Consider the following 22,771-nt stretch of genomic DNA (forward strand, 5'->3'; position numbering starts at 1 on the left):
CCCTAACAAAGTTTCGAAGTCACTCTTAGGTCATTTTTAGAACATTTTATGTAATTCATAATCTAAAGGATTGAATCTCATGGTTAGTATTCGATCTTGGGAGGAGAAGAATGCTTACTTAAATCCATATCTCTTATTTATATTAAAGCGTAACAGTATATAGGATGCCTGGGTGGCTCAGTTGGTTAAGCGTCAGACTTCGGCTCAGGTCATGATCCTGGAGTCCTGGATAGAGCTCCACATCAGGCTCCTTGCTTAGTGGGGAGTCAGCTTCTCCCTCTGCCTCTGCCCCTCCCCCTGCTTGTGCTCTCTCTCTTTCAAATAAATAAATTTAAAAAAAATAATAAAGTTTAACAGTATAATTTACAAATTTTAAGTAGGAATATTTAAAGAAAATAAAATTTGCAATCTGGATGAAAAATCAAGTCACCGAGAAAAATAAACAAGTTTGTGCTAATTCAAATCTTAAGCATATAATATAAAAACTTTAAAGATTAAGTTCTTCAAGATAAATTAAAAACTGGATCACTTTTCAAAAATTACATTTGTAGTTGCATTTGGTAGTCTCGTATAAGGGGTCACCAGCTCATACAATTAAAGACAAATTTTAGCACACTTAGAAATAAATTAATAGTCAAGTTTATACTTCCCAAACATACTTTTAACTTAACTTCCAGTTTAGGGATCCTTGAATAAATGAAGGTATGCATATTCTTATGTATGAATAGAGGACTTAAACAATATTGCATAATATCCAGTATAATATGATGGTTAAAAAAAAATTTGAGCGTTAATATCAATTCAAAATCTTGGTTGTCCTGGGTAATGGAAACTCCTGGTTCCCTGATGCCTAAATTCCTTAGCTTGTCACACAAGGCCTATGTGACCTGGCTGCACTAATCACTGCAACTGCATCTTCTCCTTCTGTTCTCACACGCTGCTGCCACCGAGAATTATACTGTTTGAAATTTTCATGCTCTTCCAAAACAGCATGGCTCTGTGAATTAATAATATTCTTGGTCTTCTTTTCTTCCTAATACTCCTTACTCAAAATGTCATCTGTGAAGCTTTTCTGACTCTCCCGCATAATTAATTTATTGGCAATAAATATAGCAATGAACAAAACAGTTAAGAATCCCTGCTTTGCAAAGCTTACAATCTATTTTTAGTGGATTGTATGTTTTTATGTCAGCCTCCCAACTTTTCAAACACACAGCTATATCCTCTGATCTTTACAATCCTTGGGACATATGAGCTCAATAAAGACTTAATGAATATCTGCATTTGGGGAGTCTGGCACAATTATTTGAAAAAGAAAGGGTTCAGTTGCGAACATATAGAGGAGTAAATCAAAAAAAGATACTTATTTCAAAAACTAAATTGTTTCTTTTATAACTAATTTGATTTGGGGCACTTGGGCAGCTCAGCTGGTTAAGCATCTGCCTTCGGCTCACGTCATGACCTCAGGGTCCTGAGATGGAGCCCCACATCTGGCTCCCCGCTCAGTAAAGAGCCTGCTTCTCCCTCTCCCTCTGCCTGCCACTCCCTCTGCTTGTTCTCTCTCTGTCGAATAAATAAATAAAATCTTAAAAAAAAAAAAGTAAAACTAATTTGATTAAGTTTTCAATTCTACAGAAGAATTACAAGTTTTTCTCTATTTTTTTCCCTTGGGTTAGATAATTCCTTGAAGATAACAATTCCTTTTGTTCCTTCTTTCCTTCCTACCACCAACTTGAAGGAAGAGCTTGGGCATTTCCCTTGGGATTTTCCATAATCGCAGTGGTTTCAGTTTGTTATGGTCCTAAATGAATTCTACAAAAATGCACCCCTCTATTTTTTACTATACTACAGGTCTTTATGCATACCTGAAAATCTGTCCAGTGCCTCACAGCCATGTAACCTGCGCTATAGAAAATTACTTAATGATGAATTAGCTACTGGGATTTTTAGGGAAATTTACTAATCCAAAGCTTAGGTCAGAAATCTCCAGAAAGTCACTGAAATTCCTACTGCCACACACATTCCTTAGACACACGTATCACTGATTTTAAATCTGTAATGTGTTTTATGTAGATGAAAGGGCAGTATGAAAAATGTAACATCAAGAAGAAAAAACAAATTTTCAAACATATAAGCATACCAATTTTTGAGGGCTTTGTATTTACCCTTCTCAAAAAAGAAAAAATAGATGCATTCTATATAAATTCATCTTGGACCATAAAATACATATTATGTCAAAAACTGTAACCTTCATTCAGGAGTTCCCATGCAACATAAGAAATTCATAAACAGTAAATGTATTAAGTCCCTAAAAGCACACAAACACAAAATAAATAGAAGGAAGGCAAATCTGGCCTTTTCTCACTTCTAAAATGACACATAGTTCTCCATATTTATAATTAAATAAAATTCACATCATACATATGTCTGTCCACTGGCAGAAATGCCTTTGTAAGTCCCCAAACTAAGGCTCAATGTTTTAATAAAAATAAAGCAAAAGGAAAATGTGAAAACAGAAATGTGATACATTTGTTCCAACAGTTGAATATCAGGTCCTGAATCATAAATGCAAACAAGTTATTACTTCTCACAAACATATTCTAAAGTAAGTCTAAAGTAAGTCCTATATTCACTGCATCTCCTTTAATAATGTGTTGGCACAAGCAAAACCTCAGACAGGAGTAGTGATGAGGGACTTACTAGAATGTATACACTATATCATAGACTGAATTTTTAATTGTGTACACTCACTACGAACATAAAATTTTTAAAAATATTTTGAGAAAATATATATTCAAACACTATCTTAAATTAATCTACTGCTCCTGTTTGTATTTTCTAACTTAGGCAAGCACTTTTCTGAACAGAATTTTTAATACTTCAACTTTTTATGTGATAGTTTTGTTTGATGAACATGACAGACAAGGTTGTTTTAGCATAGGTACTAGAATGGAATCATAGGTAGGAGTTTAAGAGGAGTATTTTGCTCATTATATGCTTTTTAAAGATTAGAAATATGCCAACATGTTAATGACTGTTTCTCATTAGATAGCTCATTGATGCTTCCTTGAACTTTACATTCCACACTAAGCATAAATTACTTCTATAATCAGAAAAATTATATGAGGAATTTTTAAAAAAAGATATGTTTTAAGTAAAACAAAGTAAAATTTTAAACTTAAAAGAATTCTGTCTTAAAAATTCTGTCCTAACCAATATACAAATATTTTCATTAAATGTGACATTAATATAAAATGAAGAAAGGCATTTCAGAAGTAATCAACATCTTCCTAAAAATCTCAAAAAATGATTCTATACCAAAACTTTAAACATTATATTAATTTTAATTCATCCACACCCTTTATCCTTATATCATTTCTTATTCTTCTTGACATAGACAATTCTATGCTTATTTTATAGGCAGAAAACAACTGTAAAAACATAATTCTTTTGAAGGATTTAAAATTAACTGATTTTTAATTCTTTTAATAGTGTTTTTCACTGATTACCACCAAATATAGATACGTTTCCATAAAAAATGCTCCTGCCATAAAAATCATAGACTGTAGGGGCGCCTGGATGGCTCAGTAGGTTAAGCATTTGACTTCAGCTCAGGTCATGACCTCAAGGTCCTGGGATAAAGCCCCCCATTGCATCGCAGCATCACAGCTCCCTGCTCAGTGGGGAGTCTGCTTCTTCCTATCCCTTTGCCCCTCCCCCTGTTGGTGCACTAGCATACCCACATTCTTTCTCTCTCTCAAATAAATAAATAAAATCTTTTTAAAAAATCATAAACTGTAAAACCTAAAGCAACTTTAAGCAATTTTGTTTCAGGAACATAAGGTATTATCATTCCCATTACACAGATGAAGTAAATAAAGCCTAGGAAGTTCAAGATTATCTAGCTATTCAGTAATGAAGGCAAGATATAAAAAGAGATAGGACAAAGCCTTCTTATTTTTCTTTGCAGCACTCTTTCTACTATAATTCAGACCAAGTTATAAGTCTCTGAGAGGAAGAGGAATAACTGGTGGCTAAGTCCAGAGTATACTGAATGATTCTGCATCCAGAAATTCTTCCCATCATTGCTCCTTTGCTGCTACTTCCAAGATTATAGAAATTTCTTCCATGTCTGTTAAAAGCTGCAAGGAACCTAGCAACAACCTCCACCTTGGTCTCAGCTATCTGCAAGCATGAATTCCTAGTTCGAAGTGTGTGAAGCCAATCTAATTTCATAATTGTAACATTGAAAATCAGCTACCCTGATTTCCTATGTTTGTGAGTATATTCACTGAGTAGAAACTCTACCAGTTAATGCATGAGTTCTGTAAGGCGAATCAGAGTTCTATTTCTTCAATTCTGTAAAAAACAGTTTAAAATTATTGATATCTACAGTATAATAAACTACATAAAAATTATAATGTAGAATAAATCTTAATAGCATACACGAGTAACATATCATTAGACTCTTGAGTACTACTAAAAAGAAGGTTTTGTTATACAAGTTTGTCCTTTAATGACCAAAGTTAACTGATAAGAAAACTATATATTTACATATTTTGTTATTAAGGACTATAAACGTATTGCCCTGTCCAATTTTCATCATTTTAAAGAGTACATACCAACAGTTTTTTGCCGTACTATACTCCTTGCCTTTTCGGTTCCTGGGGAACCAGTGGTTGTGGCACTTCTCTGCCTCATTGGGGCTTGGCCAGGCTGATCACGACTCCATCCTCTAGAAAATGACTTGTCAACTGAAACTTTCTGAAATTCATGTCCAACTCCTAGAAATGTAGATTTTCAATCTCAGTATACTGTCACCTGATTAATAATCTCTTCAAATTAAGCATGCTACCTTGCCTCAGATTCTCAGGTTTACTCATAATGCATTATAAAGTATCAAGTTAATTGTTCCTGTACCATAAGGCCTTTTTGAACTTCAATTTATGTAAAAATCATACTCCAAAACTGATATAGAATTCTAAAATTATACCATCAAAAATGAACTATTATTAAATCCTTTGCCATCCACTTGTTTCATTAAAAAAGAAACATTTGGATAAGCCAAAAAGTTTGAGAAATGAGCTAACCAAAAGCCATCCTGTGGTGGAAGTTACTAAATCTCTACCTGCCAATAATAGCCAGTTGGGAAATAAATAGTCCAGGAAAAAGTATTTTGGTCACATAATTAACTACCACGGACTATATTAAATATGAAATGTTACTCAGGTATAATTTCTAGCCAGCAACTACTTATTAAGAGTGAAAAATACTAACACATCAAGGATTATAAAAAAAGTATTAAATCACTATGTCATTTTCCCTCTCCCCGTTTTAAACACTCAATAGATACATAATCCACATCTAGGGAATGTTTGCTTTTATTTAAAACTAAGAAAATGCTTTCAAAAGAATTTTTCAAATAATTCTTTTTAAATAGTGTAACATGAAATCATCTTCTAAATTCTAACAAAAAAGTTGCATATGATAAAAAGGAAGAGCATGTTATAAATTTTCATTTTGGTTAATTATTTAAAATAAAATATTTAAGATTCTAATTTATTTATTTAAATTTTAGCTAGATATATACAGAACACTTTATTTCTCATCGAAATTACTGATGAGTTTAAGGCTCTTCAAGAAAAATTACAAGGTACCTACATGTTCTACTGTTGAAAATTTTTAATCTGCAGGGCAAATGAAGGAGGGAACAGTTACGAGAAAACATAACTTTTGACTGTCACCTGTCTCCCTAACTTGATTTTCCAGACCAAATTATTTAAACAAATTTATGGGGAGCATCTCTGTGGACAACTCTTACCTTTCCCTTTGTGCTTTTTTTGCTTCTGTTCACTCAGCTTATCCAGTGGTAAATCACTGAGATCCAAACTATATAAATTTCTAGCTAAAACTTTAGTTAGTGTTTCCATAGTCAGTGACCACTCAGTGGCTAACTCTTCCCAATAGGTCAATGAGGATAATACTGAGAGTAAGTCATCCCATAGTTCTCGAGAGATGTACACATTAAGATTTGCTTTAATCCAGGCAACGATAAGAGTCTATAAAGACAAATAAATAACAATGAAATGCATTCAAATTCAGATATTCAATTATAAAAAAAATTACCTAAGAACAAGTAGAATTTTAAATCACATAATATCCATGACCCTTTCTTGGTACATAGCACTTACAAAGGAATTCATGCAATCATGAATATCTACCATACATTTCAACAATTGCCAACACCCAACCTTCTAGCAATTAGGACAAGTTATCAAAACTGGAAAGAAATATCCCTAAAGTTGTAACTATCCTTCATGCTGTATTACATCAATGTTAAATAAATGCTGCTTAAAAAGAGTCTCCACACTATTAAAAATTTGAAATTATTATGTTGAATTATTTACTAATACTTACTGAGCTAAACTGAAATGAAAATCTATATAATTTTAATATTCGAGAAAAAAAAGTTACTGGAGATATACTTAATGAAATGTTTTTGAAAAATTGTATGGAAATTAAAGAATAAAATTGTTTCATTTTGAAGAAACCAGAAGAATTAAAGGCATTTTGTAAAATATCCAATCATACAATAGAAAACTTATTCATTGAAGGGCAGAAATTACTAATCAGCCATTACCCCTGAGATTTTAGGGATTTCTACTGAAGCTATAACCTCCTATTGAAGAAACAAGCAGTAAAGAGTTTTTTTAAAAGCTTCAGAAGTTTTTCAAACGCTAAAATTTTACTAAGGAATTCACATAAATTTATACAGTAAATGCAAGATGAAAATGAGCAGAGTCTACAGTATAGAACAGTAATAACTAGTGACTCTCCTTTCTATCATGAAACATTTACACTACAAAAAAGTTATTCCACATAGCAAGCTAAAATTCTGCCTTCCTATAGTCACAACATTGAGTTCTAACAATTGGGAAATTTTTTTAAAAAGGGCTTAAGAAGTTAAAAGGAGTTTAGATAATGTAACTGGTTTCAAAAGATTTCACAAACTAACATAAAATTTTAGGCAAACAAAAAATATTTTTTAAAAAATGATTTGAATGACTATACTTATGGCCAAGAATTAGATCTGAGTAGCTTTTTATCTTTGATATTAAGAACCATTTATCCCTGTATTTGTATTTAATGTGTCATCTTAAGAACATATTATTTTGGTATTTCCAAAGAATCTGTAATACATTTAAAGTCTATACTCTGTCCTCCGGTTGAAAAACACAATATGTAATTTTTATATGTTCAAACTACCACTGATACTTAAAATACAGAAGTGAATAAAGTCTTACAGAACAGCATGATAAGACTCAATCTTGATTATTAACTACTTTTCCATTACTACAAAGTTTAGTTTTCCTAACAATGCCAGAGACTTGGAAACTCATAAAGCAAACAATCAGGCCATTTCTCATGAAGCTCCCTGGCAGCTTCTTGTAATCATGTAACTATGCTACACAAGAGAAAACGTTAAATACCATCAGCTTGTTTCAACTCTCTTTTCACAGACCTGGTATTTCCTCCACTCTTATAATAGGTTGTGAGTTTATATGTATGGCAAATAGCCTATTTAGAAAAGCAACTTTTAATTTAGTTCTACAAAAGATACTTTAATATGAAATGATCTTTGATTTAAAGCTTTTTTCCCCCAAGTAACAAGTTCAGGGCTCAATGACTCATAAAAATACATATCTATCCATCTATTTATCTATCTATTTATTTATTTTTATTGCCTGAAAAAGTGGTCCTGCAAGTCGACCTGCCAAGGTCATATTTTTTTTCCCCTGGAACTGTAGAAAAGCTTGTGATGGCATCTTCAGTACAGACTCCGTGACTCTGAGCAACACAAGCAGCATCTGTTCCCTTAAAGTAAAAAAATTAATTAATGTTTTCTTCTTGCATATGTTTTTGGTTAATGAATAACTTTAAAATTAATATGTTATAAAATGTATTATCTTTCAATAAGTCAAATATCAAATATCTTTCAAATTTTTAGAATTCTTTAAATATTAAAATTTAAAATTCCATTTTATAAACTATACCAGCCATTTTTAAACCATTTTTCAGTCACAAAACCCTCCCATCAATTAAAAATGTATGCGAAAGCTGATGAATTGAGAGGTAAGAATGTGGAGGCTGCTCCCATCCTCTGACACCCCAAAATCCAAGTATTAACCTTAGGAAGAGGTTATTACTTGAAGAACATTCCTCTAGCTATACAACACATTTCTACCTTGATGCCCATACATCTAATCTTCATCTTTATAATATGGAAAACAAGCACATACCCAGAAGTGTACCAGGTAAAATTTCAAAAACTACAAGATTTTTAAGATTAGTATATCACAGTGATCCTGACAGGTAATCAAGGACCATTACTCTTTTGCCCTCTTTCCACCCTTTTAAGTTTGGCCATTTTAAAACCCTTTATTCTTGTGTACTCCAAGACAAGACAATCCGAATATTATTTCTACCTTGCCTCTTTCTCCTAGACGCTTATTATTAAGTCCATAAAACTACCTTATTTGCACTTGATAATTTGGAAACTGATTAAACCACATGTGAAAAAGGGTATTTCAGTTTGGGTGTACAGCCAAGCTACCAGCCCAAGTCCCTATCACAGCCTCCTCTCTGATTTGTCTGTGGGCCCATTCCAGGCACAGCAACATGTGGGACATGGTACAATCCATGTGAGAAATGTGGCAGAGGTAGTAAGAGATCATAGACCTAGATGTCATCATTTTTCTGGGAAGGGAAGGCAGAATCAAATAGAAAAGTATCACTCAATAAAAAGAATCCTGAATTTATTAACAAATAAATACATGCATTTATTCATAAAATAAAAATCAAAGTTGCCACATTTGTAATCTTAGTCTTCTGGCTTAGCTGTATGAAATATACAACTTTTTGAAATCACCTACACATGCAATAAAGTATAGATTTTTCAAATAAATCTTATCTGATTTGTGGCCAATTCAAAACTCATTGATATATGACCTTTCACTTCGTAATATGATAGTAATGATTTTAATTCATAAAATCTTATACATTCAATGTAAATATGTGAATAATCTCTCATAATGCTATGACTGCAAAGGAACTTATAAAAAATTTTTTTAATTCTAAAATTGTGTTCCATATAGCAGTACAGTCACTTTAACCTGGCTCAACAGCACCGATACAAAGTACATTAAAAAAACAAACAAACAAACAAGGAAGGGGGGACAGAGACTAACAAAAGAATGGTCCAAAGTAGTATGGTTACTGGATGATAATAACCTAGGCTCTGTAGTCTGAAGGACCAGTTCAAATCTCAGCTATGTAAACAAAGATAAATGAACAAATCTCTCTGTGCCTAAGACTCACCACGTAAAATAGAGATAGTATCTACCTGAGAGGTGCTACAAGGATTAAGAAAGAAAATGCACGTACAGTGCTTTAAAACATACCTGGCATATAAAAGTGTTCCAATTAAGTTAATAACAAACTACTTCCTGATGTAACTATATAAATACCGCTAATAAAGACTTTTTTCAAAATAAAACCATTTTTCCACATGCAGCAAAACATGTATTAGGCATAATCTTTCACTAAGTACTTCCACTTTTTAAGAATAAGTCAAAGGAGAAAAGTTATGTGTGTATAATAAGATCACTATCTTCCCACCACCCAAAAATAAAATGAAATAACTACATACCCATCAAAAGGGGACTGGTTAAGAAAATTATGGCACATACAAATGGCATAATACTATGTGACTATACACATGGTTTGGTGAACCAGATGTTCATTAAAGGGCAAACAATGATACCTCCAAGAGTGAGTTTTGGGGCAACTCTAATTTTCTTTTTAAAACTTTTCTTTGTTCTATTGTTACAATGAACATGTATCACTTTTACAGAAACTGAAGAACTGTTCTTTTCCCCAAAAGGTCTATTTTTCCATTCAGTTAAATATGTATAGAGTACAAATAATATATAAAATACTATGCTAAGAAATGTAGGAAATATAAAAACAAAGACAACAGAAACATACTTTTTAGGGCCTTTCAATTCAGAGGTAAACAGACATTTATACAAATAATTTAAGGATTTAGACAATTTTGAAAAGAACTATAACAGAGGTACAAATACAGAATGAAAGGAAGTGGGGGAAAAATTCTAAGGAGGATTTGTGGAGAAAGGAAGGTGGAATCTAAAGATAGCTATTGTGACAACAGAAAAAGATGGCAAGAATGAAATATTCTACAGAAAAGTTCAGAATGCGCGCAGGAAAGAGCAATTTGATAAAGCTGGGAGTTGGATCCCATTCTGCAGGGTGGAGTTTAGGCTTGAGAGAAACACAGAAAAGTAGGCAGGGACTTCACTGTACATGGCCTTAAATGCCAGGTTAAGGAATCAGGCATTCACACACTTAATCATTTACTTCTTTTATTCACACATGCATAAATTCATTTATTCACGCATGTATTCATTCCTGAGAGTGGTGGTAGGGGGCATCATACGTCCACTTTAGAAAAATATTCCAAGAAGGCTGATCAAAGGTATCTGAGATAAAGTGGAGACTACTGTCATCATAATTATTACATAAAGTATTTACTAATAGAAACCTCTACAGTATTGTGACAGGCCCTGTTCACAGACACTATTCCTCTAAAAATTACTATAATTATATATACACAATTAAAAAAAACATAAAGGATAAATATTTGTTACCAAGTCTTTTTGTCCATTGACACTTGTACAACCATGAACCGATAAATATTAAGAATGCGTTTACACATATCTGTGTGCTCATCCAGAAGGTTTTTAATTTCATTTGCAGGTTCAAGAAGAAATATGTTCGATGAGTTTATAATAAACACCTAAGACAAAAGACATCATTAGCTATTCATTATAAACTTAAAATTTCTTATTTAAAGAAAAAATAAATTCAGATGCTGATCACTAGGTGATGTATAATGAACTTAAAAGCACTAAGACTACAGGTTAATTCTGACCCTATTTCTACCACTAGCCTGACATATGAAATTTAAACCCATTAAACCATTTTGTTTTTATGTTTATCTAGACAAATATAAGATCACTACTAGGCACCCAAGGAAAATAAATCAAGTGAAAAACAGCATTTTTTAAAACTGATATCTTTAATATAATAATGCTATTGCCGTCATAAAATGAAACAAACAATAAAAAATACAGTTTAGAATAAAAGATGATATCTAAATTAAGAATTTTCAGAATAAGGTGCTCAATACCATCTTTTACTCTCTTTTCATGTTTATAGACTACGTGTGTTTATCTGCTTTAGTAATAACAAACTGCATGAATAGATCACATATTATAGTACTACTAATGAGGTGCCATCAACATGCATCTTTTATTTTAGAAAAATTAAAAAGAACTATTAAAATCAAATCATTAATTATATTTTGTTATTGAAGACAAAGTAATTATAATGGTGACAGGTGTGTGCAAAGGCTCTTGAGGATACTTTGGAGGTACGGAACATTTCATCTACTGTGAAATGTCTATAGGACATTTACATCTTCTATACCCATAATCCTGATTTAAAACCCTGGATGAACTACATATAAAACATAGTTGTAAAATCATGAGAAAAAAGAATATTAAGCTAACTTTAGAATAGTGAAAAGCGTTAACTCTGTATCTAGCAACACTGACCAAGAAAAGCAAGAGGCACAAAATAAATTATTAGAAATAAAACAAGGACATAACTATGAGCAATCTGGGAGAAAAGCATTCCAGACAAAAGAAAAAGCAAGATTAAAGGACCTGAGGTGAAAGCCTCCCTAGCGTGTTTAAGGAACAGCAAGGAGTACAGAGTGAAGTGAAGAAGTGGGGAAGCAGTTGGGAAATGATGTTGAGAAACAACCAGAGCATGTGGAGCAGAACTTCTCACAGTGCCAGTGGTGAAAGAATATGTTCTTCCCCCCAAACTTTGCAGACCAATCCTATTGTAAAATATAATAAAAATGAATAAGAAAAAGGAAATGAAAACAGACATACAAAAATATAAACAGAAGCCATCAAAATCAAGAGATATTAGATGACTTAGTTTCTAAACTCTTACTCTCAATTTTGTGATATACCTTGTGGGCCAGCACTAGTCTGTGGACCACACCTTGAGGAGCAATGATGTAAAGCCTTACAGACCATTAGAAAGACTTCTGCTTTTATGCTTAGTGATAATGCAAAGCCAACGGAGGATTTTGAGCAGAAAAATGGTATGATCCGACTTACACTTTATAGAATCCCTCTGGCTACTGTGTTGAGAATATGCCAGGGTGATGGGTGGACGAGAGCAGAGAAAAGATACTAATTAGGAGTTTAATGTATTAATCCAGATAAAAGACCATGGAGGCCTGGACACAAAAGGTAGTGTAAATGTTGAATAGTTAAGATTCAGCAAACAATCTGAAGATGGCCAAGATGTGTTATCAAATTAGATGTAGGATATAAAAGAAGGCGGGGGGGGGGCGCCTGGGTGGCACAGTCAGTTGACCATCTGACTTGTGGTTTTGGCTCAGGTCTGATCTCAGGGTCATGAGATAGAGCCCTGTGTTGGGCTCCGCACTCAGCACAGAGTCTACTTGGGTTTCTCTCTCCTTCTCTCTGCCTCTACCCCCTGCTTGCTCACTCTCTAAAATAAATCAATAAATCTTTAAAATTAATTTATTAATAATAGAAGAAAATCAGGAAACAAGGTGGCTTGAACAATTGGAAAATAGGTGCTATAAATGAAACAAGGCAAACTGTAGGAAAAGCATGTTTGTTGAGCAAGAACAGAAGTTTTAGACATGTCAAGTTTGAGATGTCTATTAGATATCCAAGTGAAGATGCTAACTTGGCATTTGAATATTTGAGTTTAAGACTCAGGGATGCCTGGCTGGCTCAGTCAGTTAAGCGTCTGACTTCGGCTCAGGTCATGAACTCAGGGTCCTCCCTGCTGAGCAGGGTGTCTGCTTCTCCCTCTGCCCCTCCCCATTGCTTGTGCCCTGTCTCTCTCTATCTCTCGAATGAATAAAGAAAACCTTAAAAAGAAAAAAAAAGACTAAGAGTTTAGACAAAAGGTCTCAGACTAGAACTAAAATTATAGATGATGCAGTATACAGACAACATTTAAAGCCAGAAGAATGGATTAGATGAACCAGGTAATAAGTAGAAACGAGATCCAAGAACTGATTTTGGGCCCTTCAACAATGAAATGGTCAGGGACATATGAAAAAATCAGTAAAAAATTCTGAGAAGTGGCTGGTGAGCTAGGAGAAAAACAGGAGGGATGCTATTCTGAAAGCCAAGTGAAGAAGAGTTTCAATAGGGAAGGAATGGTCTATCCTATAAAATGCTCCTGACAAGTCCGGTAAGATTAGGTTTGAAAAATGTACATTTGGGGTGCCTGGGTGGCTCAGTCAGTTAAGCACCTGACTCTTGATCTCAGCTCAGGTCATGACCTCAGGGTCGTGAGATGAGGCCCTACGTCACACCCCGTGCTGAAAACAGACATTTCACCCAGAGTTGTTCCCTTTCTTAAGTTTCTTTCTAGTTTCTTCCTGCTGACCGTGGAGCCTGCTTAAGATTCTCTCTTTCCGTATGCTCAACTTAATTCACAAAGAAATATACTTTGAATAGGGTTTTCTATTAAATAAAATCAAATACATTGTAAGAATGCCCTAATATTTTTCTAGGAACTTTTCCTTTAGCCATTTTACAATTTGCATATTTAAAACAAAGTCAGGTAATGAGCTTTATGTCTTTTGACAAATTATGTTACCTTAAAAATGAACTAACAACAGTAAACATAATCAAATACCAAAAAAAAAAAAAAAAAAAAGATTCTCTCTTTCCCTCCCTTCTGCCCCTCCTCCCTCCACTTGTGCATGTGTTAGCTCTCTCTTAAAAAAAAAAAGAAAAACGTACACTTGATTAACAATGTGGAGGTCACATGTGGCCTTGATAAGAACAGTCTGATTTAAAAAATGAATGACTACGATGAACTACAAAACAAGAAAAAGACAACCCAACAGAATATGGAAAAAGATATGAATAGGCAATTCATAAAAAGATGCTCGATTTCAGTACTGATGAAGAAAAAGGAAACACAAACTTAAAAAGATGAAATAACATTTCATAGGGGGTAGCAAAAATTAAAACGTGACTCTATAAGTAAAAGGGGAAGACGTAAGGAAATAAGAACTCACAAACACTACTAAAGGAGATGTAAATTATTATAACCATGTCGGAGGACAATTTGGCAATGACAGTAAAGTAAGGATGATAACGTACAACTCCTCCAACCCAGTAACTCCGCTTCTGGGTATATATCCTAAGGAAATTCTCCCACATGTGCAAAAGAAATACATGCATAAGAACAATGTAGCACTATTTGGAATAGTGAGAAATTGCAAACAACTTAAAGAACATCAACAGAAAAATGAGTAAGTAAAATGTGAAATAATCTTAAATTGCAATAACAGAAAGTAGCTAAAATGAATGAACTACCGCTATCTATCAACAACACAATTCAAAAACATAATGGTTAATGCAAGAAGAAAGTACCAGATGACGGTACACCATGACATTATATAAAGTGTTAAGTTGTCTAGAAAAATAATATGTAATTTTTATCAATACATACACATTAGGAAGTGCAAGTTAAGGAAAAAACAAAATTAACATTTTATAATGAAAACGGGCAAATGTGGGTGTTGAGCTTATTAAAAAATTATAGTGTACAATGAAATACTGAAACATATATTTGAAATATTTAATGATTATTTTATCGTATTTTTTTAAATAACCAAAATGTGAACCACCTGCAAAACTGCCTGGGTACCAGCTCGTATGTTTTGTTCTGTGGCTTCTTCGGAGGCATTATGAAGAACATCTTGGTAGGTGCCATTTTTTGCCCAAGTAGAATTTCGAACATGATCAGCAATATCAGTACCATTTTCCTAAAGAAAAATATCAAGTTTTCATATTTCATTAAAAATGCTACAACAAGACAGTAAGCTGAAGAAGTAAACTGGAAATTACTGGGTTTTTCTGCTAAGCATCTTCTCAAAATAGAAGATGTTTCATTTGACTAGAAAAGCAATATACGTTCACTGTCAAAAAGGTTCTTCTCATAGACAAAAATATAAAGAAATAATCATCCATAAGGGTCAGACAGAAATTGTATCATTTTAGATATAAAGACATTTTTCTATGTATCTAATGTATGAACTTCCCTTCTGTAACTTAAGAACGGGATATTACTTAAAATTCTGTAAAACATGAATTTTGTTCTAAAGTAAATGCCAGAAACCAAACAACTTAAATAAAACAATAGAAAATAGCTTCTATTTATTTTACTTTAGAGTATTAAAATTCTTACTTCTCCCAGAGAGAAGAATATTAGGTACTTCAAACCACTATGACTGCATCTTTCTGCTTGAGTTTTAGCTGTCAAAAGTCTTGCAGATCAAGGAACTCCCTCAGGTGAAAAGCCACAAAAACAGACATTTCACCCAGAGTTGTTCCCTTTTTTAAGTTTCTTTCTAGTTTCTTCCTGCTTTTGATCACTCACCAATATTTTCAAACAGTTGTTTTTTTTTTTTTTAATATTTTTGTCTAGAGCTTATAACTGCAATATGCAGGAGGTTTAGTCTAATACAAACTACTCTGCTCTTACCAAAGTACTGAAATCAGCTCTGTCTCTGTAGCTAATACAATACACAATAGTATGTTGCACTAGAAAACTCATACTCCTATGATCAGGTATCTTCTGAACATTTCTTCCTGAATGACCCAAAAACAGCTTCAACTAAATATTTAAAATTTAAGTTTATTAACCATGTCCTCTCCATTCTTACCAACCCCCTCTGGCCACCATAGTAACCACCACCAAACCAGCATTTTTAAAAATCCTATTCATCCGTGAATGGCAACTACCCTGTTGCAAGAGAAACAAACTTGAGACACCTCCCAATTTCTCATTTCTCTTACCCAATTAATCATCAAGGCATATTGATTTTACCACTAAAGAAGCTTATATCTGTCTTCTTCCTTATATTTCCACTGCAATTCCACCATCCTGGTACTTCTCTCTCCCTTTCAAACATTGCTAATATTTCCTAACTAGTCTCCTTGCTTCCAGGCTGGCCTCCAATCTACCTTCCATTCTGGGCTTAATACCATCTTCTGAAATACATAAATATCTGTGCCATTCTTGTATTCATAGCCCTTCAAAGGCTTTCCAGTATGTTTCTAGAATGTAATCCCAGTCACTACAATAGCATACAAGTTTCTGAAGAGTCTAGTTCTTGCCTATCTCATCACCTGCTCCTAATTAGAGCCAAATATATATATTTATGTAATAAAATGTAGGGTCTCTCACATCTTTGTAGATGCTATTCACACCATGTGGTTCCTTTCCCATTTGTTACCCTTCGTATTACACTACCTCCTCCACAAAGCCTTCCCTAAGTCTAAGCAGAGTTAGGGATCCATCTTTCACACTCTAAGATCATAGCAATATTTTTTTGTAATACTTATTTTGCATGTTTGTCTTCTTGCTAAACTATAAGTTATGTGAAGGTAGAACAGATGTCTTTTCATGTTTTCTATGTATAATACTATGTCATTTGCAGATAGTGACAGTTTTACTTGTTCCTTAATAATTTGGATGCCTTTTTTTTCTTGTCTGATTGCTGTGGCTAGGACATCTAATACTATGTTGAATAAAAATGGTAAGAGTATAGACATCCTTGTCTTATTCCTGATCTTAGAGGAAATGCTCTCAGTTTTTCACCATTGAGTATAATGTCAGCCATGGGTTTTTCATATATGGTCTTTATTATATTAAAGTATGTTCCTGGGTGGCTCAGTTGGTTAAGCAACTGCTTTCAGCTCAGGTCATGATCCTGGAGTTTCAGGATCAAGTCCTGCATCAGGCTCCCTGCTCCTCTGCCCCTCCTCCCTTCATGCTCTCTCATTCTCTCAAATAAATAAAATCTTCAAAAAAAAAAAAAAAGGTATGTTCCCTCTAAACCTACTTTGTTGAGAGTTTTTATCAGATGGATGTGGAATTTTGTCAAGTAGCTTTTTCTGCATCTATTGAAATGATCATATGGTTTTTATCCTACCTTTTGTTAACATGGTGTATCATGCTGATTTGCAAATGTCAAGCCATCCTTGCATCCCCAAAACAAAACCCACTTGAACGTAATGAATGATTCTTCTAATGTATTTCTGAATGCAGTTTGCTAATATTTTGTTGAGGATTTTTGCATCTATGTTCATCAAGGATATTAGTCTATAGTTTTCTTTTTTTTGTAGCATCTGTATATGGTTTCGGTATCAGGGTAATGCTAGCCTCATAGAATGTATTTGGAAGGTTTCATTACTCTTCAATTTTTTTAATAGTTTGAGAAAAACAGGTATCAACTCTTCCTTAAATGCCTGATGGAATTTAACTGTGAACCCATCTAGTCTTGGACTTTTCTTTGTTGGGAGTTTCTTGATTACTAAAATCAATTTCATTACTAATAATTGTTCTGTTCAGATTTCCTATTTCTTCCTGATTCAGTTTTGAAATACTGTAGGTTTCTAAGAATTTATTCTTTTTCTAGGCTGTCCTATTTGCGGGCATATAGTTGTTTGTAGTAGTCTCTTATTGGCCATTGTATTTCTTTTTTATCGGTTGTTACCTCCCCTTCTTCATTTCTGATTTTATTTATTTGTGTCCTCTCTTCTTCTTGATGAGCCTGGCTAAAGTCCTGTCAATTTTGTTTATCTTTTCAAAAAATCAGCTCTTAGTTTTATCAAACTTTTCTATTGTATTTTTGGTCTGTTTCATTTATTTTTCCTCTGATCTTTATTATTTCCTTCCTTCTAATAACTTTGGGCTTTGTTCTTCTTTTTCTAGTTCCTTTAGGTATAAGGTTACATTGTTCATTTGAGATTTTTCTTTTTTTTTTTTTTTAATTTTTTAAAGATTTTATTTACTTATTTATTTGACAGAGAGAGAGAGACAGCCAGCGAGAGAGGGAACACAAGCAGGGGGAGTGGGAGAGGAAGAAGCAGGCTCATAGCGGAGGAGCCTGATGTGGGGCTCGATCCCATAATGCCAGGATCACGCCCTGAGCCGAAGGCAGACGCTTAACCGCTGTGCCACCCAGGCGCCCCTAATTTGAGATTTTTCTTGATTATTCAGGTAGGCCTGTATTTATATAAACTTCTCTCTTAGAACTGCTTTTGCTGTGTCCCAAAGATTTAGGAATGTTGTCTTCATTTTTATTTATCTCAAGGTATTTTTTTCCCTTCAAGGTATTTTTTCATTTCTTCAGTGACCCACTGCTTATTTGGTAGCATGTTGTTTATTCTGTATGTCTTTGTGTTTTTTCCATTTTTTCCCTATAATTTATTTCTAGTTTTATAATATTACGGTTGGAAAAGATGCTTGATATGATTTTGATCTTCTTAAATTTACTGAGACTTCTTTTGTGGCCTAACATGTGACCAATCTTGCAGAATGTTCCACATGCACTTATAAACTATGTATATTCTGCTGTTTTCAGATGGAATGTTCTATACATATTTGCTTAAGTCCATCTGATCTAATGTCTCATTCAAAGCTACTATTTATTAATTTTCTGTCTGGACAATCTATCCATTGATACAAGTGGGGAGTTAAAGTTCCCTACTATTATTGTATTACTGCCAGTTTCTCCCTTTATGTCTGTTAATATCTGCTTTATACATTTAGATGCTCCCATGCTAGATGCATATATATTTACAAACATTATATGATTTTTCTGGACGGTTCCCTTCATCATTATGTAATGCCCTTCTCTGTCTCTTTTACAGTCTTTGTTTTAACATTTATTGTGCCTGATACAAGTACTGCTACCCCCAGCTTTATTGATCATTTCCATTTGCATAGAGTATCTTTTCTATCCCATCACTTTCAGCCTGTATGTGCCTTGTAGGCAGCATAGAGATGGGTCTTTTTTTTTTTAATCTATTTGATTACTTTATGACTTTTGATTAACATTTAGTCCATGTACATTAATTATTGATAGGTATGTTCTTACTGCCATTTTGTTCATTGTTCTCTAGCTGTTTTTGTAATTCTTCTCTGTTCCTTTCTTCTTTCTTGCTGTCTTCTCTTGTGATTTGATGACTGTCTTCAGTTTTGTGCTTGGATTCCTTTACTTTCTGTGTACCCATTACAGGTTTTTTGTTTGTGGTTGCCGTAAGGTTCATGTATAACCCCCTATGTATTAGTCATCTATTTTAAGCTCATGGTCACTTAAGTTCAAACACATTCTAATGGTACTACATTTTTACCTCCCCTCGCCACATATTACGTATTTGACACATATTTTATGTGCTTTTATTTTGTGTATCCCTTACCCAGTTATAATAAATATAGTTGATTTTACTTTTTTCTTTTAATCTTCATGCTAGCTCTATAAGTGACTGACCTACTTCCTTTATTATATGTTTGCTTTTACCAGTTGTAGGAGTGCTGACAATACGGACTCCACTGTTGGCCCTCCATCTTGTTCATATTTGCTTGATGACCTCTCTTGGGGTGCATGTTCCAGGCCCTTGGAGATTAATATACATACTTTAGAAATGCCTGCCAAGGCTGGGATGGGGGAAGCTTGCTTTGACCACCCATGGATCTGTCAGAGATGATGCAGTCTTTACCCTTCCTGATGCACAGGTGGCACCACAAGATCGAATTAAAAGGTTAGCTGTCAATTAAGTGCATATGAACACTTTGATCACATAATAATGCCCTTCTACATATCTCTTGCTCTATAAAATCTATGGACTAAAGTCTAGACTTTGTGGAGGATGGCTGTAGAGCACCTGGATCATCATCAGCTGTACAGCGCCTGATCACCTCATCAGTAAGCTACCCTGAATAAAACTCTATAAACTGTATAGAGTTGCCTTCTTTGATTTCCAGTCTCAAAGTGTCTTCTCAGCTTGGGGAATACTTTACTTCCCTCCCCTACCTTCCAACACCAGTGAAATGTTTCCTTTCATAACTTTTTTTACTTCTAGTTATGGTTTTTTCTCTTCTGCATAAAGAAGTCACTTTAACACTTCCTATAAGGCTGGTGCAGTGGTGATGAACGCCTCTAACTTTTGTTTATCTGGGAAACTCTATATCTCCAGTTCTGAATTATAACCTTGCCAGGTATTCTTGGTTGTAGGTTTGTTTTGTTTTTTTTTTTAAGATTTTATTTATCTATTCGACAGAGACAGAGACAGCCAGAGAGAGAGGGAACACAAGCAGGGGGAGTGGGAGAGGAAGAAGCAGGCTCATAGCAGAGGAGCCTGATGTGGGGCTTGATCCCATAACGCCAGGATCACGCCCTGAGCCAAAGGCAGATGCTTAACCGCTGTGCCACCCAGGCGCCCCTGGTTGTAGGTTTTTATCCTTTGAGCACATGAAATACATCAAGCCCTTCCCTCCGGCCTGCAAAGTTTCTGCTGAAACCTCAGTTGAGAGTCTTATAGATGTTCCCTTGTGTTTAAGTTGCTTTTCTCTTGCTGCTTTTAAAATTCTCTATAACTTTTGACATTTTAATTATTATGTGTCTTGGTGTGGACATCTTTGGGCTCATCTTATTTGGGGCTATCTATGCTTCCTGAACCTGAATGTCTGTTTCCTTCCCCAGTTTAGGAATGTTCTCAGCTGTTATTCCCTCAAATAAGTTTTCTGTCCCTGTCTCACTCCCTTCCTCTGGGACCCCTATAATGCAAATATTAATACTTTTGACGTTGCCCCAGAAGTCCCTCACCCTATCTTATACAAAATTCTTTTTCCTTTTGCTGCTCAGCTTGGATGATTTCCACTATTCTGTCTTCCAGATCACTGATCCATTTTTCTGCACCCTCCCCCCGGTTGCTCATTCCCTCTGGGGGATTTTTCATTTTTCATTTGAGTTATCGTATTCTTCAGATCTGATTTTTTAAAAAGTATTTTCTATCTCTTTGTTGGAAGTTCTGAGTTCATCCACTCTACTCCTAAGTTCAGTGAGTATCTTTATGACTATCACTTTTAACTCTTTCTCAGGTAGATTGTGTAATTCCTTTTCACTAGTTATTTTTCTGAGATTTTTTTTCTTGTTCTTTCATTTGGAACATATTCCTGTCTCCTCATTTTATCTGACTCTCTGTGTTTGCTTGCATGTATTAGATAGGTCAGCTACATCTCCTGGTCTCGAAGGTAATAGCCTTATGTGGAAGGTGTCCTGTGGGGTCCAGAAGCACAATTCCCTCCTCCCCCAGTCACCCAAACCAGGTGCTCCAAGGGTGTCCCCTGTGTGTGCAGCATGCACCCTTCAGTTTTTGAATGGGCTCTGACTGCTTGGCATTCTGGTAGGCAGGGATGCCCCCCAGGCCAACTGGTTGCAATGCCCAGCCAGGACTACTATGGGTCCCCTGGTGGGAGGATGTGGACCCTGGTGCAGCTGGCTTAAAGGCCCAGTCACAGTGTTGTAGGTGTACTGGTGGATAGGACCAGACCCCCTGGGCAGAAGTCACTTCGGAGGGACACCAGTCCCAGCCAAGGCTGCCCAGTGGGTAGGTACGGCAGAATGCGAGCAGTTTAAGAGAAGGTCTGCCAGAGGGGAAGGTTGATTCTGCAGGAAAATGCCAGGGCGGGATGACTGGTGCTAGCAAGGTAGGCAGAGAGTGTCAGAACTGGAACCCATAAACATTAAGCTAGCAAGACTAAATGAGGGCAAGAAAGAGTTTCCACTTCCAAAGAAAAGTTCCTACAGATCCCTGCCCCTCCAGCATACGCCCTAAAATCAGTCAATAAATATCCTCATGTACGTCTCGGGTGCTCTGCAAACTGCTGCCTCTGTGCTGGATCTCAGAGTGTGAGAGACTGTGGGTGGGACCTTTACGAGCATTGTCTCAGTTTCCTATAGCCCCCTAGCTGTCCCAGAGTTAAGTCCCAATGATTTTCAAAGCTCCTAAAGTTAAGCTCTGCGATTTGCAAAGCCAGATGTTGTGGGGGTCTCATTTTCCTGTGCAGATCTCCAGGGTAAGGGTGTACGACATGGTGCTTAAATCCCTTGCTCCTCGGGGAGGATCTCCGGACCTGTGCTATCAAACCACTTGTGGGTCACCAGACTGGGAGTTTAGTTCCCAACCTGACCACACTTCTGCCACACTTCACCCTTCTCAGGGTGGTTTCTTCTCTTCTTTCTCTTCTTTCTTTTCTTTCTCTTCTTTCTCTTTTCTTTCTTTCTCTCTCTTTAAGTAAGCCCTATGCCCAACGTGGGACTTGAATTCACAACCCCAAGATTAAGAGTCCCTCTACCAACTGAGCCAGCCAGGCACCCTGTGGCTTCTTCTTTTTATCTTCAGCTGTGCAAGAGCTGATCTCCTAGTTTTCAGGTCTTTCTCAGTGAGAGTTCCTTTTTATGTAGCTGCAGTCTTGGTGTGTCCGTGGGAAGTGGTGAGCTCAGGATCTGCCTATACTCTGCCGTTCTCCTATCAGGCTCAAATATGACACCTTTTAAAATGGCATCTAATTTTGATCTACACAATGAATTAAAGAATCAATATACAATCTCAATATTAATTTCTTAAAGTTGTGACATCAAAGAGCTTTAGGACAGGGTACTGTGATAACTGTTACATTATCTAAGTTGCAAAATATACTAAAAGCTATCTTTAACCTTCTATTTATTGAGTATATGAATGTCAACATGTTACACTTT

At 35.1% G+C, this 22,771-nt stretch overlaps 1 protein-coding gene across 5 annotated transcripts in view; it reads right to left on the minus strand.

The window, feature by feature from the left end:
- RALGAPA1 (Ral GTPase activating protein catalytic subunit alpha 1) overlaps positions 1-22,771 on the minus strand; it is a 258,914-nt gene that overhangs the window by 159,416 nt on the left and 76,727 nt on the right. For all 5 annotated transcript variants that reach the window (XM_048221044.2, XM_026513605.4, XM_044389462.3 and 2 more), the window contains 5 exons: positions 14,849-14,986; positions 10,728-10,876; positions 7,746-7,875; positions 5,822-6,059; positions 4,623-4,784 (listed from right to left, as the gene is read on the minus strand). In XM_048221044.2, coding sequence (XP_048077001.1) covers positions 4,623-4,784; positions 5,822-6,059; positions 7,746-7,875; positions 10,728-10,876; positions 14,849-14,986 — 817 coding nt within the window. The remainder of the gene's footprint in view (positions 1-4,622; positions 4,785-5,821; positions 6,060-7,745; positions 7,876-10,727; positions 10,877-14,848; positions 14,987-22,771) is intronic.

This window comes from Ursus arctos, unplaced genomic scaffold (genome assembly GCF_023065955.2).
Source record: "Ursus arctos isolate Adak ecotype North America unplaced genomic scaffold, UrsArc2.0 scaffold_37, whole genome shotgun sequence".
Classification (NCBI taxonomy): Eukaryota; Metazoa; Chordata; class Mammalia; order Carnivora; family Ursidae; genus Ursus; species Ursus arctos.